At 39.4% G+C, this 16,227-nt stretch overlaps 1 protein-coding gene across 3 annotated transcripts in view; it reads left to right on the top strand.

Moving 5' to 3' along the window:
* The window catches only part of ESR1 (estrogen receptor 1), a 290,300-nt gene that overhangs the window by 156,732 nt on the left and 117,341 nt on the right, over positions 1–16,227 (top strand). For all 3 annotated transcript variants that reach the window (XM_067011037.1, XM_059035882.2, XM_067011038.1), the window contains exon 5: positions 11,113–11,251. In XM_067011037.1, the coding sequence (XP_066867138.1) occupies positions 11,113–11,251 (139 nt within the window). The remainder of the gene's footprint in view (positions 1–11,112; positions 11,252–16,227) is intronic.

The following is a 16,227-nucleotide window of genomic DNA, read 5'->3' on the forward strand; positions in this document are numbered from 1 at the left end:
TCAGCGGTAAAATGTTTACAGTTTCTTACTGTTATGGATTGAATTGCGTACCCCCAAAAGATATGTTGAAGTCCTAACCCCCAGCACCTGTGAGTATGACCTTATTTGGAACTAGTCTTTGCAGATATAATCAAGTTAGGATGAGGTCATACTTGGGACTTCCCTGGTGGTCCAGTGGTAAAGAACCTGGCTTCCAGTGCAGGGGATGAGAGTTCGATCCCGGGCCGGGGAACTAAGATCCCACTTGCCGTGGGGCAGCTAAGCCCGCGTGCCACAGCTACTGAGCTCTTGCACCTCAACTAGAGCCTGCGTGCAGCAAACTACAGAGCCCACGCACCCTGGAGCCTGCGCGCCACAACTAGAGAGGGAAAACCTGCACGCCACAACTAGAAAGAAGCCTGAGCAGAACACGCGAGGTAATGAAAAGATCCCGCATACCTCAGCAAAGTTCCCGTGTGCCGCAACTAAGACCTGACGCAGCCAAAAAAAATAAGGAAAAAAGAAGAAAAAGATGAGGTCGTACTTGATTAGTGTGGACCCTAATCTCCTATGACTGCTGTCCTTACACAAAGAGAAGAGACAGAGACACACAGAGAAAACCATGTGATTCTGGAGGAGAGAAAGGAATGAGGCATCTACAAGCCAAGGAATGCTAAGGATTGCCAGCGACCCCAGAAGCTCAGAGAAAGGCATGGAACAGACTGTACCCTAGAGTCTTCAGAGAGAACGGGGCCCTGCTGAAACTTTGTTTTCAGACTTCTAGCTTCCAGAACTGTTGTTTCCTGTTTTTCTAAGCCACCCACTTTGTGGTACTTTGTTATGGCAGCCCTACGAAACTAATACAGCTACTCTCTACTTTTATTAGGAACTATCATTGGAGCTCCTGTTGTAAACCTTAGGTAGTCAGCATTACTGATGGGACCCAATACCAAGCCACGGGCCATGTTGAGTTAGCGAACAAATGGAATAGTTCTTGCTTTGAAGGTAATTGGTACTTAGAGAATCTCTCTTTTGGGTTTGCTTAGCTACCCACTTTATTTTTAGAGTGGCTATTTAATGGCCTGGCAAGAACTGCTATGCTTATAAAAGGATCCACCATGGATGAAAGAAATATAGTCTCTGGCTTTCTAATCTCCTTATGGCCTCTCAGCAATGGTGTATGTATATAAGGTCAGTGTTCATTGACTTCAGATCTGGGGTGGAAGAGGCTGAAATACTTCTTTCTCCTTCTTTTTGTTGTTTGTCCTCTCTGGGGCTGAAATTTGTGTAGGATAATGGAAAGAATGTGGGAAGTGGGGTGCTGTGGGAAGACTGGAAGAGAGGAAGCAACCTTTTGTGAGACCCTCAGGCCTCCACCGTCCCCAGACTTGTGGCCCTGCCTCTTCTTGGTATGGGGCCCTGTATCTTGTCCACTGGTTTCTCAGGAAAGGGGTTGTTATGTGACTTGTTACTCAGCATTTCTGTTACTTCTTGATGATTTTGGCTTGCAAAACTCCCATTTTAACCTTCCGAATTTATCTAAAGGAAAGGGAGAATAAGCCTCTTTTTTTGCTCCTAATTCATTCTAGAACGAGATGTCCTTGGGTAATTGGCAACAACAGGTGTTCCTCTAGCTTTTAAATCAAGTGTGTGTGTGCGTGTGTGTGTGTGTGTGTGTGTGTGTGTGTGTGTGTGTGTGTGTGAGGAAACACTCCCTAAAATTATAAGATCGTCATCAATTTTGGTTTCATTATGGGACTTGAGCTGGCTGGGGGTAGGAAGAAATCATTTTTCATTTGTTTGGGGGAACTTGCTCTAAAAAGGAGACTGTCCTCTTCCCCTTCAGTCTTTGTGTTGATGACATTTGTAGTGTTTACGGGGCGCACGCAGGTATCCAGAAAACTCAGACTGATGACAATAGTATTTGAAGTGCTTCTGTAGGTCTGCTATGAGGTACACAGGAAAAAATGTATGTTCCAAGGTACAAGTGCTTGTTGACTTTTAAACGCAGCCAGCCGGTGCTCCTTATCAGAGATCTCAGAATCGCTCTGTGGTGCTCGCCTTCCTGTCCATTTGACAAGCATGTCAAAGGACAGTCTTAAGCACTTTATAGTTCATTAATCTTTTTCCTCCTCTAGTGTGCCATCTACTCTCAGAAACTGGAAAATAATTTCTTTCACTTTTTTCCCCTTTCTCATTTAAGCTGAAATTGATTTCTTTCTGAGCTCGGAAGGGAAAAAAATTAAGCTGTAGTTAACACAATTGCTTTGCTGAATAAAAATAAAAGACCAGTTTACCTTCAAGCTGTGCTATATCAGCGTAAAGAGCTGTTCTGTCCCTCCAAGGAGGATTTTGACATGAGAGTGCAAAATTTTATAACATCAATATAGGATCATTGTAGCCAATACAAGAAGTAATACAATTGTTTATTTGGAGGATGGGGTGGGGGGATGGGATTTTTGTGTGTGTTTGGAAAATTGGGAAGCTACGAGACACTCTAAAATCCATCAGCTTCTCCAGAACTCTTCTCAAATGCTTATTGTCATGACAACCATCTCTTCATGAACCAAGGCTCCGAGTGTAATACAGATGGGCTTGGTAACAAGGTAAAGTTGCCATCTGCTTTGTTTTCTCTGAGGGACATTTTTTTTGATCCCCAAGTATGATCTTCATACCTGAAAGTCTTATTTTTCTTTCTAGAGTCAGATATAGTTGTGAGATTAGTTCTTTTCTCCTGACTTTATCTGTCATCACATACCTTACTTATTGCTAAAAGGAGGGAAAAAAAGGATAATTATGTGTGTGTGAAAGCAAGTATACATATTTTAATGATTTATTCCTCTATCTACTTTGCAAAGTCTGATACAAGGTGCCTAGTAATTCAACAGTACAGTCAAAAGTGAGGTCAGAAAAAGCAGGACTCAGGCAATAATTTTCCCGGGAAACAGGGAAAAACTATTACTGCTTTTGAACATTGTATTAATGTCTGTGCTTCTTGATGGTAGGGCTTTGTGCAGTCTGTAAGAAACTCTGGTGTTCTTATTTTCCAACGAAAAGGAGGGCATTAATTCTTTAGGAGAGGAAAACCTTTTCCTATTACTACATTTGGAGAGAAATTTGCCAAATAAATGATTGCTTACATGCGGGATGCAGCTCAATACCTTTCATCCACTCCTTTACCAAAGATGCAATGACATTTTCTCACATCCACCTACCACAAAAATTGAGAACATAATTTTTTAAAGGGAGATAGTCAGCATTTCACAAGTTCACACATGCTGTGATCAGAATTTTTCAACCTTTGAAAAATAAGAAAATACATATCTAGCCATTTAAAGGAGTGTAGTAAACTGAATCACTATAAATAAAGGTTAAGGGAAATATTTTATGAAGTTCAGCTTTAAAGTCAAGAATACTTCCTTCTTTGTATTAAAATTATTTTACATATGCTACAATATGTAATTCTAAACTTAAAGTCTTGAGGTGCTCTATTTTTTCTTTCTAATCAGAGAAGTTCTACAACTACCTCTCTAGATCAGAGGTAATTTATTTCCATACACTTTCTTCTTTTTTTTTTTTTTCCTATACAGTGATGTGTAAATGTAGTCAAACACTGGCTGTTGAGTAAAATGTAACCGCAATAGATCACACACACAGATGCATATCCAGAGACATGTACGATGACTAAACAATAAATGTGGGCGGATGTCTGAAGCAAGGGAAAACTAGAAAATTTTTGAAGTAGAGTCTGAATACACTTTTGTGGGAGAGTCTAACAGTTTTTCAAAGGAGCATTATAAGGAGTGTGGTTCCTTGAATATAGTTCTGGGAGGGTGTTTAAAAGCAAGCAACAATTGAGCAAACTTGAAGCCAGTTTTGTCTTTGGATATCCTTTCTCAGTGAATAACCTACTCATTATACCTAAGATCTTTTCAGAGGAAGGACAATTTTCTGCATTTAGTTTATCTCTCATGTATGCATTGTAAGAGAGATGTCCGGGAAATATCTCAGATCCTTCCAAGCAAGCTCTCTGTTGTTTCTTTTTCATTCAGATAAAAATGGGGAAGGAGGAGAATAACCGCAAGCAACGCTGTTGGTTTTTCTTTTGGATGTGCCATAGAAACTCCACCTTTGAATCTGTATACGTAAAAATAAGTCACAGAGTAAAATGTGTTAAGCTCTGCTGCACTGTTCTGAAGGGATTAGTCATGATGTCATAGTGTTTTCATCATACAGTGTCAGCTAAAACATGACACCCTTGTCAGTCTGCAGAGTCAAGATTGGAAAGTTTGTGGATTTATATAGATATCATGACTTTCATCGTCTGTAATTCTTTCAACGTATGGTCTTCTAAGTAAGGGGTGTTTGAAGGATGTTTCAGTAATTTTAAAAGGCGGTACCTTTGTTTATTTTAAAACCTCTGGACTGAATTCTTCAATCTTTACTCAAATTAATTTGGCTGTCAACTATGCTAAATGTGACATATTTTAAAAATGTCAACTTTGTCACATTCAGTTCTTCACTTACCCCTGGCTTTTATTGCTTAGCATCGCCTTGAGAATACCACTTCATCTCCCAAGGCATGTAGCCACCTCAGGGTAAGATTCATTCTCTCTACCCCAAGGCAAATAAGGAGCAACAAAGGACCTCAGTGGAGGTCTGTGGAGTTCAATAGAAAGCCATGGGCCATTTATATTGGGGCTGGTCGAGGAGGGGTGCATGAAAACAGCTGCATTCTGGATTTGCTAAACATCTTGAAATGCTTTGAGTATAATAAAACCCTAAACGTGCTTTCCTTTTTCATTTTTTCACAAATGTATTTTAAGAGAAATATAATCCACATGCTCTCGTTCCCTCCACTTTTAAATCATGAAAATCCTGTTTTGTAAGAACTGTTTGATGTCCAGGAAGTCTTTTATCCTTTTTATTAGGTTATTTTTTTACATATAAATAAAAAGAAAAAATAAACAGAAAACACAACATGACATCATGATTGAGGGAAGACACAAAGGTCTCTATTTAAGTTTGAAGTTCTAAATCTCCAATATTTTAAAACCAAACATTTCTCTTGGTACTTTGCAAAAGTGGTCTTCTCTTCTACCGGACAGAAGTTCCAGCCTGTTGGGATGAAATAGTGAAGAGTACAAATGTTCATTGAGTAGCCACTCTGGTACTGAGACATCTGCTAACTCCTTAATTTTTACAATAACCCAAAGTGGTTATTTTACAGATGGGAAGAGCTTTCAGAGACCTTAAGTGACTGGCCATGGGCCACGGAATAATTTCAAGCCAGGTCTACATGTCTTTTTGGTTCATTCTCTTTTAATTACTTCTGTCCTCCTCATTCTGTTGGGGGAGAAGGGAGGGTGTGTACCTTCCAAAAAGTCACATCTTGGGAAGTGACTTGGAAATACCTAAAATCAGGCCTGAGGATGAGGATGTTGTAGCCTCTGGAAAGCGTCCGCTTGGTATTGGCAAGGTGGATATTTAGTACGGTGTTTGCATAATGGCTTTGGATAGGTGATGTTTGCCAGAGGGGGCCTGGGAACACTTCCTTTTATTACAGTGGAGGAAAGCCAGAATACATGGGGATGTGATGTGGGCAGGCTTGGTAGGAGGCCCGGTTCTTGCCCTGTGATTCAGTATGTCTAAACAAGTCATAGTCTCTTACCACTTTATTTTATAACAGTGATACATATTGGGTAAGAGTGGTCTATTACATTATTTATTTAAATGGATGAAACTCATTTCTTTGAAAAGCATTTTTCAATGTTTATATGTTATGGAGACATCTTAAAGTGTTAGAGAATGAGAATCACAGTTCTAGTGGGTCTCTCTATAATGAGGCTGCATATAAAGGAGATTTTTATTTGGAGGAGGGAGGTTATAGTCAGCTATTCCATGAGGTACGTGGTTCGTAGTGTGGCATTAAGTTACTATCTTGTGGAGAAAAAGAAAAAAAAAACCACAACAAAATGGAGGATGTGAAGACTGCTTAGCATTTGAACTGGGATATAGATTGTTCTGATATTATCTGTTCTCTAGGCTTTCTCTCAGAAATCCCAAGTTTTATTCAGTTTGTAGCTGATTTATGCTACAATCTCATGTTCCATATGTTCTTTCTTCCTTTTTTTTTTTTTTTTAAAAAAAACCCTTATTTTATTTTGGCATCAAGGGGAAAAGAGATGAATTATTTAAATCTTCTTTCACTGAGTTAAGGCGAAACAGAAAGAATGCAATGGGCAATATTGTAACTGACATTTTGGAGAACATTGGGGTCATCATATGACTGAGAACATGATTAATTTTTTGAAGGTCAGGAAACTAATATTTTTCCAGTGGATTTACTAAGGGAACCAACCACCTGGCTTCTAGTTTTGAGACAACTGCTCCCCAGGAAACAGTTGCTTTCTCCTTCACAGAGATTCTGCTTTGTTTTGCATCTCTAACATATCGATTGTATTCCATGGAAATAAGAAATACAATTACTGTAGCCCTCATTTTTTTTTCTCATGCCTCTACTGAAGACCCACTCTGTCTTTTACTCAACAGCAGTGCAGAACTTAAGGAGCATTCATATTATATGAGTCATTTTGCCTCAGGCTCTTGGCACACTTTGCAGTGTCTTGCCACACCCAGTAAGAGCGGGTAAGGCTTTAAGTGCCTCCTGTGTGCCAAGGCAAATTAAGCAATTAGTATGGCAGTCCCTAGCAGAGTGGCGAAGAGGGCTTAGGATCTCACGAGGCCCAAGGGAGGGGGGAAGACATGCCACGAGCTCCTTTCACCGTCAAAACTCAGTGAAAAATCTTGGAGACAAAACAGTTACCTTATAACGAAGAAAGAAGGCAGAAATATCTTAACTTGGTGATGAGGCTGGAAATAACAAGCTGCTTGTCTGTATGGAGAGACTCTTTCTTCTCTGAAAGAGGCCTTCCTCAACTTCATCAGATCCCTGCCCACATAACAGGTGGGGAACAGGACTTGAAGCATTTCTGTCTGTTTCCAGTATATCCTATCTCTGGATACTCTATGACTAGACCTGTAAGTGCAGACTAGAGAAAAAGGCCCATGTTTGCTTTCTCTTAAAATTTTATTTTATAAAGTGAGATTTCCTTGCAGCTGATTTCACTTGGTCTCAGTAAACTACTGTTACTACTTTTGAGGTATGCATTCTACCCCACTGGTGTGGATTCCGCAGCCCTGAAGACCTCTTGCCACTGTCACTAAATGAGAGCCCCTAAGCGATGGGGGGTAAATCATGTCTCACTGTGTCACCTGTAAGAAGTTCTGTCACTGATGCCTCTATTCATATCCCGTAGATGCTGCTAGCTCCCACCTTCATGCTGGCCACACTTTCAAGTGTTTGAGAAAGGCATTGTTGGATGCCTCTAAGTTATGATAGCAGGTTCAGCTGAAGCTGCATAATAGATTATTCTTCCTGTTTCGAAGGAAAATAAGCCAAAGGATTGAAACTCGGTGTCTATGGCTAGTTGGCCCAGTATAATTTTGTTTGGGATTTATTACATTATTTTTCTTCACTGTATATGAATTGAGAGTATGAAAGGACATTTATTCTACACCAAAAGAGCGTGAAGCTCCTCTGTGGTTAAAATAATATTGAGATCACAACAACAACAACAAAAAATAATAATAATATTGAGATCAGTATATTAGAAGAAACGCTCCATCCGGTAACTTCCTTCAGTAGCCCTCACATTCATTGAGAAGGTTAATTGACAGTTTTTGCACACGCCCTGCAACCCTGCCCCCAGGAACTTGCAGAGGACACTTTGGAAGAGACACAATAACCCTTGTCTGAAGGCAATATGCACAGCTGGGAAAGATAATTAAACAGACTGTTCCTTTTTGAGAGATCTACATCATTTCAACAGAAGGACCCAGCAATTCTGCTGGATTCAGACTGAAAACTGTCACTAACAGACATACTTGAGACAGATTTCACAATCACCAGGCCTCTGTGGTACAGATGGTTATGGTGAGCTCCTGAGACTCGCCAAAGACCACTAAAACTGTCCGACTTAAATAGCACTGAGGTTTTGACGTGAGAATTAAACAGTATGATTCAGTTTAATATGTAAGGTTGCTACCAGAAAATGCTCCTTTGGTTTTCCAAAATTGTTTGGTTACATGGCTGCAGTTCTCTCTCGAGATACCCTCTAAATCTCATCCTGTGTGATTGTTTGGGGCTTCTGGAGGGTATTGAATTACATTGTGTGGGTTTCATTATGGGTGACATTATCACAGGATTACATTTTTTCCACATCAAACAGGGAATGTCATGATAAGAGAGAAAATACCTCTTGAATGTTAACATTTCTGAAAGTGAGTTTGATGTATAGGGTAGGTTTATATTGCTATTATGAGACTTTATCTGAAAAATAGGGTGAAATCTTAAAGAATTAAAACTTCCCTGTGAGTTTTCCTTATAAACACTGCTCATCACTGGGGATGGTTTATCCCATTAGACATTGGCTACTGAGAAAGAGATGCATTTCTTGCTGCCTTAGGCAGTGCTTCTTCCAGAGCAAGGCTAGTCCATTTTGACCCGATGCATGCTATAGGTAAACAGTTCCAAGGTGTAGGGAGATCTGTTCCTTTTTCTTCCCCGGAGTCCTGAAACCCAGTCACTGTTTTTTAATCCCTTAGTTTTTCTTATGAACAGAACTGCCCATTTTCTCTCCAGTTGCAAGTCCTGCTTCGTGTGACTGAAAACCACCCTTTCCAGTGGGAAGACACTTGCTCTGATAAATGCTACACTGTTAATTTGCCTTGGCATGGCTGAAGGATGTAGCAGAAGGTGCAATAAATTTAGACATTATAAAAGCAGAATTTGATAGAATTATGCATTTTGTGCTTCTAATGAGTACATAGTCTAGCAGGATTTACAGATACATGCATAATTAATGTGAATATAGTGTAAGATAATGATCTGTTAGAAGCACATGAAAAGAGGCTCAGTATCACTAGTCATTAGGGAAATGCAAATTAAAATCACAGTGCCAGTGTGATACCTCTGTACAACTACTAGAATGTCTAACATGAAAAAGACTGACCATACTAAGTATTGGCTGAAGACGTGGAGAGACTGGTACTATCGTCCATTGCTGTCGGGGATGTAAAGTGGAGCAATCACTTTTGGAGACAGTTTAGCAGTTTCTTAAAAAGTTAAACATATACCTACTGTATACCTACCTTATAATCCAGCCATAGAACACTTAAATATTTACCCTGGATAAATGAAAGCATATGTCCATACAAAAAATTGTACATAGATTGCTCATGGCAATTTTATTTGTAATAGCCCGAAGTAAATCAAATATCCAATGAAAGGATAATTTGTATTTATTTATTGGCTATATCCAATAAAGAGGATCAACTATGCTTTATTGCTGAGTGGTATTCCACTCAGCAATAGAAAGAATCAACTATTTATACATGTAACAACATAGGTAAGTCTCAAAATAATGACGCTGAGTTAAAGAAGTCAGGCAAAAAGGTGAGAGACTCTTGGAGAATTAAATAAATTAAATAAATAAAGAATTAAATAAATGGTGGAAATATAGAAAGGAGAAAAAGAATTTTATGGTTCTTTCAAAGATAGAATCAATGAGGCTTGGTTATGGGATGGTGGCTAGAGGGGGCTTACACTCTGAGGTCTTTCTCTACCTTGGATTTCTCTGTGGGGATCATCATCTACTTGGTGGTAAGGATTATATGAAAGATGGCACTTGAGTATATAAGAAATGATGAGCTAATTGTTTAATGCTGATTCTTTAATCAACACCCCCAAGAAGAAACATTCAGTAGGCAAACCATCACTACTACTGCTTAGGGAAAATAAACTTACGTTTTGGCTTTTTAGTAAATACAAGTATAGATAACTAATAAAAGTATGTTAGTGAGAAAAAAATAAAGAAGAGGACAAAGAAAAATGGGATTCCTAGACCCATCTCATGGATAAAAGAGAACAAAGGGTTGAGGGCAGAGAGAGAGAGAGGAAGGAAATGTGATGGGGGTATCTCAGGGCAAAAGAAGAGGGAACTGATTTGGAAAGGAGCAAACTTTATGGACATCTTGTTTACCCAATGCCCTTGTCACTCTGGCATGTCTTAATTTGTGTGGTTAGATTTATTTAGTCACTTGATCCAAAGTCTACAACTAGTTGCAGCACATACGAAGTACTGTCACTTGTGGTCAAGGGCATAGGTTCTGGAGATTATATTTCCATCTCTGACCTTAACAAGTATATAAGCTCTCTGAACATCTGTTTCCTTATCTGTAAAATGATATGCCTGTGAGTTCCTACCTCTGAGAATTATTGTGTTAATAAATACTTTAAAAATTGGTATGGAAAGTACTTAGCATTGCTTCTAACCCATAGTAAAGGCTCAATCAATTGATCTTCTTCTTTCCCCTTCTTCTTCTCACTATTATTATTACTATTAGGCATCCACCATATTGTCAGTGATGACTGGAAAAAGCTTTACTCTCCCAATAAGCCATTGGAAAACAAGGGCACTTTTTAGTGTTTATTACCAGAAGTAACCATAATGTGACTTTTATTCATCTGACTCATTCTCTCCCGAGTGATTTATTTACACATTCTATTGTATTAGTCTTTCTTTTACATGGTGTGAAAAAAAGAGCATGGCTTAGTGATGAAGCAAAGAGGTAGAAATTTAGTGACTTTGGTCCTGCCTGTGCTCCAATTCCCATTTGGTTTAGGGCAAGTAATTTAATTTTCCTATACCTAAATATCTTCAGCTGAAACAGAAATGAAATGTAATAGTCACATAGGGCTATTAGAAATGTCTAAGTAAAAAGCATACACATTTTAACACTAAGTTCCGAACTTTATAGAAAACTAAGTGGGTTGCTTAAGTTAGTATATTTCTGTAGATATGACACTAAGACATTAAGAAAATGTCACATTAAATTTCATTGATATGCTAGGTTTAAAAAATCGTGATTTGACTTTCCTATTGTGTGCTTCTAATTTATGTTTTTCCATCTAATAAAAAATAGACCCTACCACTTCACATCCCTGGTTGCATTCGTTTCACCAGCATTACTTTTCATTTGAGTCAGCGGGGTTTTCTTGTCTTGTTTCAGGATTTGTGGATTTGACCCTCCATGATCAGGTCCACCTTCTGGAATGTGCCTGGCTAGAGATTCTCATGATTGGCCTTGTCTGGCGCTCCATGGAGCACCCAGGGAAGCTCCTGTTTGCTCCTAACTTGCTCCTGGACAGGTGAGTGACCTGGCTGTAGCTTGGGGGAAGCACATTCTTGATAATCACCAGTTTGATCCTGAAGCTCCTTTATTCAGCATTCCACGAAGCTTCCAAGAACTTTATCAGATATATTTACAAATGGGTGGATTCGGGTGATGTAGGGTAGTGGAGTTCACAGAAGGCTAAGGATAACTGTCTGCCTGATGTCTCCCCAGGTTCGCTCTCTCATTTCTAAAATATACATGTATATTGTATATTTACATATACATATATGCATGTATCAGTATTATACACATATGTATGTATCAATATATATACATATGTATTTGTGTGTATTTACAAAATTATGAACTGTAATTTTCTAACTTCACCTTCATCTTGTGTTATATAAAAGAATGATGAGTAACTTTCCTTTAATTAAAATCTTTTTTTGGCCTATGTACATTCAAACCAGAATAGTCTTTTCATTTCCTTTTCCAATTTTGCCATCAGTAAATGAAGAAATTTGAAGAATTCTGAAGGCCACTTCCAGTTTTATGAATTCATAAAAGTTAACTTGCTTATTTTTAGAAAATGAAGATTTCAGTTTTCAAATGTGCCACCTTATTTCATGTATTCTATTTGGGTTGACTTGGAATGCGGGTCCTATTCTTCTTTCTTGTTCAGTCATTGCTTAGAGTAATCGAATTTAGACATTATTTAACGGCAGCTACCACTGACAGAATCCCTACCCAGCACCAGCTGCTGTGCTGAATACTTTACATACATGATCTCATTTAATCATCACAGCACTCCTGGGAAGCCTTATCATTCACGTTTTACCAGAAAGGAAGCTAAGTTTCAGAGACATTCTGCTACTTGCAAAGAGCATTGAGCTAGCCGATGGTGGAGCTAGGATTGGAATTCAAGATCTGCCTGAGTATGTCTCTGGCATACTCATGTTGGCTTCTGCCCTGTGCACACGTCCTTCACACTCTTTCCTTATCAGCAATGCCTTCTCTGGTCTGCTGCTGTGACCTTTTGTTACCAGATGTACCTTGTCTTTACAGATGACATAATCATTTGAATGGGAAAGATCCATCTTCTAGTTGTTTCTTGCAGACATTTTTTGCCTCTGCTCATTAGTCCAAGGCTGCCAGGTTGCACGCGATGCATCTTTGTGCTTTCCTTCCTTTCTGAGCGCCACGCTGCCCCCTTATCTCCTGTCCTGCTCTGGCTTCCTTCCCTGCACCTGCCAAGCCGCCTGGAACAGAGTTCTGGAAGCATTTATTTATTTAAATACTGGAGAATTGTATATGTGTTGGTTACTGTTTCATCATTTTGTGTTATTATAGCTTTTTTCATCATTTTGTGTTATTATAGCATCATAAACAGTGATGTTGCTGTTCAAGAAGCAGCTCTTTCTTTCCATGGAATATGGTCCTGTATCACAGTTTTGTGGACTGATCGAGAACGGCCACTGGTCTGGTTCCATAAAACTGCCCTCACACGGCATTTAGCCTGCCTTTTAGGGGACGTCTCTACAGTGCTTCTTCACTTCTTTTCCTTTCTTTCCCTCCCCCTCCCTTCCCTGTTTCCCTTGTCATTTTTCCCTTCCACCTCTTTTTTCCTCTTTTCCTTCGCTTTCCTCTTTCCTTCCTTTTTTTGGCCTATCTCCTCTTCCTCCTCCTTCCCTTCCTCCCTCCATTTTCTTCTGCTGCTTTTAAAATTGTTCTGTTACAGTCATGTCGTTCCATGACCAAGTTGTAATAAATTTGCAGATGAAAATCATAGACCACATACAATGTTTCTCCACAATAGACTGGAAGGTGTCTTCAGGGTTTAGGATATTGGGGACATTCATGACTGAATTGATGTGTTCCATGATTTACTACCTCATCCATGTTTATCTTCTTAGGTACACACTTCCTGAGAGCAATCATCAGTCATTGCATTTTAGATATGAAAGGGTTTGTGACATCACCTCACCCCGATGAAACTCATTTTGTCTGCAAGTTGATATTGTGTAGGATCTTATCAACCACCTGCCTTTCTTTTCCACACACTGTCAGTGTGCTTAATTTTCTCCTGTGTTTCTCACTGCAGTGTCAGTGACTAAGAGTTCTCATTTCTCTCCATTCCTACGTTCTAAAATTCCAGATAGGAAGTTCCTACTACCTCTAGACCAGGATTTCTCAACTTCTGCACTATTGACATTTTTGGTTGGATTATTCTTTCTTGTGGGGCTCGGTCCTGTGTATTTGAGGATGTTTATCACCATTCCTAGACTTAACCTACTAGGTGCTCTCCTAGCAGCATCCCTTTCCCCAGAGATGACAACCCCAAATGTCTCCAGACATTTCTAAATGTCTCCTGTGGGGGGGGGGGTGAAGGGAGGCACAGAATTGTCCCTGGTTGAGAACCACTACTCTAGATTTTCCCATTTCAATATCCTATAAGCTCTTCAGACTCACAGTATCCCTCGCTGAATACATTATCTTCCTCACCACGTTTGTTCCTTTTCTTTTTTTCTATTAGTGGCATTCACCTAGACACTGAAGCTGTCAAGTTCAAGTTAACCATGGATTCTACTCCCCCCACCAGATTATCCAGTTAACTGTCAAGTCCTTCCTGTCCTGTTTCTGAAATCCACACCTCCCCTTTGTCGCCATTCCTCCCCTAGCACAGGTCCAAGTCAGCCCTCCCCAAAGGGTGGCCTCTCCACCACTGTCTTTCTTGGTCACTGGCCCTCTTTCTTCAGTCTCTTTGCCACAGGGCTGCCAGAGACTTCTTTCTAAGGCACAGCTGTGATCCTGATGCTTCCTTATTCAGCTTCCATTGGCTTTCTCCCTTCTTTAGAGAGGACCGTCTAGACTTCTTACCTTGATAATTATGAATCCCTGTTGCAAGTGTCACAGACACAAACATCAGCAGAACGGGTCAGATGATATCATGAGGAAGGCCAATGGCTTTGAGTCCAAAACGGAGTTCTGGGGATTAAGTGAGCCGGGTGAGCTCTTGTCCAGGCTAACAAACACCTGCGCCCTGACTTCAGCCTGAGAGCCACGAAGTTGACTTCACTCTTTGAGGTTTTTTTCCACTGCTTCTGAAAGGCTCTGTACCTTTAGGATTCCTTGTCAGAATCTTGGGACCTTCTTTAAGGCCATTTCAGATGTTACTCTTCCAGAAACCCTTCCTCCAAACTCCCTCCTCTTTAGCCAGAAAGTAGCCTTTTCTTTGTCTATGTTCCCATGGGGTTTAGTTTCTGCTTCTCTTATTCCCCTTCTGCCATCTGTAAGTTATGATTGTATGTCTTACCTTCCCTTTCAGCTCATGCACTTTGTGCAGGCAGGAACCAGGTCTTGTTCACCCTTTTGTTCCCTCCAATGAACAAAGTCTTCCACGATCCCCGATAAGTGTTTGTTAATTGCACTGGTCAGGGTCTCCCAGTGGCTCATGGCAGAGTCAGGAGAAGCCACATCTGATGGTCATTTCAACTGTTCTTGTCATCAAACTCACTCATGTCTTGTTCAGGGCTACTCAATTCCCGACTTAGACCCTTCTAGACTTTGAAGAAATTAAGATACATCTGTTTCAAAAGGATTTTTAAAATTACTAAGTGCATTTGACTTATGCTTATACTTCTGCTCGTATTCCACAAACATGTTAAATTCTGAATGAAGATAAACAGAGGATCTTATTTTTCTTCCATCACTAGACCCACTATGGAATAAAATCCTCCAGGTCTTAATACGTTTAAGAACATTTACATACATACATTTCTAATCATGTTAATGATTAGAAAAATATATAAACAAATATAAATTATATAAATATTATTTTTAAAAATATGGTCTATATAATTTTCTAATTATTAACATGCACCTAAATATTATAAAATTTCAATATTATTAAATTACTCTCTTGGTATTAGAAGATAACTGCCTTTGATGACATTTATATATGCACAACAGTAAAAAATATTGTGACCAGCAACCTATTTGAAATTTTATACATCTGGAAGATGACTTTTGAGTGATATTTGAGAGCACTGTTGACGTTTTTGCCTTGCGGGCTCCCAACCCTTTCGATAACATTCAGCTTTCTGATTAACGTCAGTCACCTTGATCTCCCTTTTGCTCTTTTCCCATCCTTTTGCACATTGTGAACATTTTTTGTAGCAAAATGTAGAAATCCATGAGTTTCAAAGCCAAGTATTTGAGAGCTGGTAAGCAAAAGATGAGTGTTAGCTGTATCATTTTTATTTTATCTCAGGCTTGGTGATACTACCTTTGCAAAGTCTGCCTACATAGGGTGTTTACATCTGCATAGACATGGGGACAAGAGAAAGCCAGAAGTCCCAAGGAGTCCTGTCACCCAGGGATTGTCAACGTTGCTAACTAGAGACAAGGGTTTATCTGCGATAGATTATAATGATATCCTGTTTTCTTAAGCCTTCTTTGCAAATCCAGGCACTTGTGCTTTCCAAGGCTATCAAGAGGATAGAATATACCCCAGGCTTTCCTTGTAATTACTCAAATGTTAGTATTGGCAAATGGGGTTTAGTGATTATAGGAATATAAAAAGATGGCTGGGTTGCCATCCCACACCTGTGAGCAGAGGACTGTATTTCCTATCTAGCATCCATTTCAAAAGAGTTATTGCTTGATTTACTCCCGATGATAACCCATGATATCTAGATTCTGATAGTTTATAGCTTTCCTGGTAGTCATATGTGTGAAGGCTAATTTTATCCTTACCACTTAGCCTACCCACAGTTTCCAGTTCTTCCCTGTATCTTGCAGCAGTGAGTTCCAAGCACTTAATGCAGTCTTCTCTTCCTGTGAAAACCAAGAAATAAAGCTTATTATCAGGTATTAATAGAGAACCCAGTAATTTCTCTCAGTGTGTGTGTGTAGGTGTGTGTATTTTATAAGAGGGAAGTTAAAGATAATAAGAACACCTGTGAAAGTAATCAGGAAATGGAGAAAACTCATTTTCCATTCTAGCACCTA

This window comes from Kogia breviceps, chromosome 13 (assembly GCF_026419965.1).
Source record: "Kogia breviceps isolate mKogBre1 chromosome 13, mKogBre1 haplotype 1, whole genome shotgun sequence".
NCBI lineage: Eukaryota > Metazoa > Chordata > Mammalia > Artiodactyla > Physeteridae > Kogia > Kogia breviceps.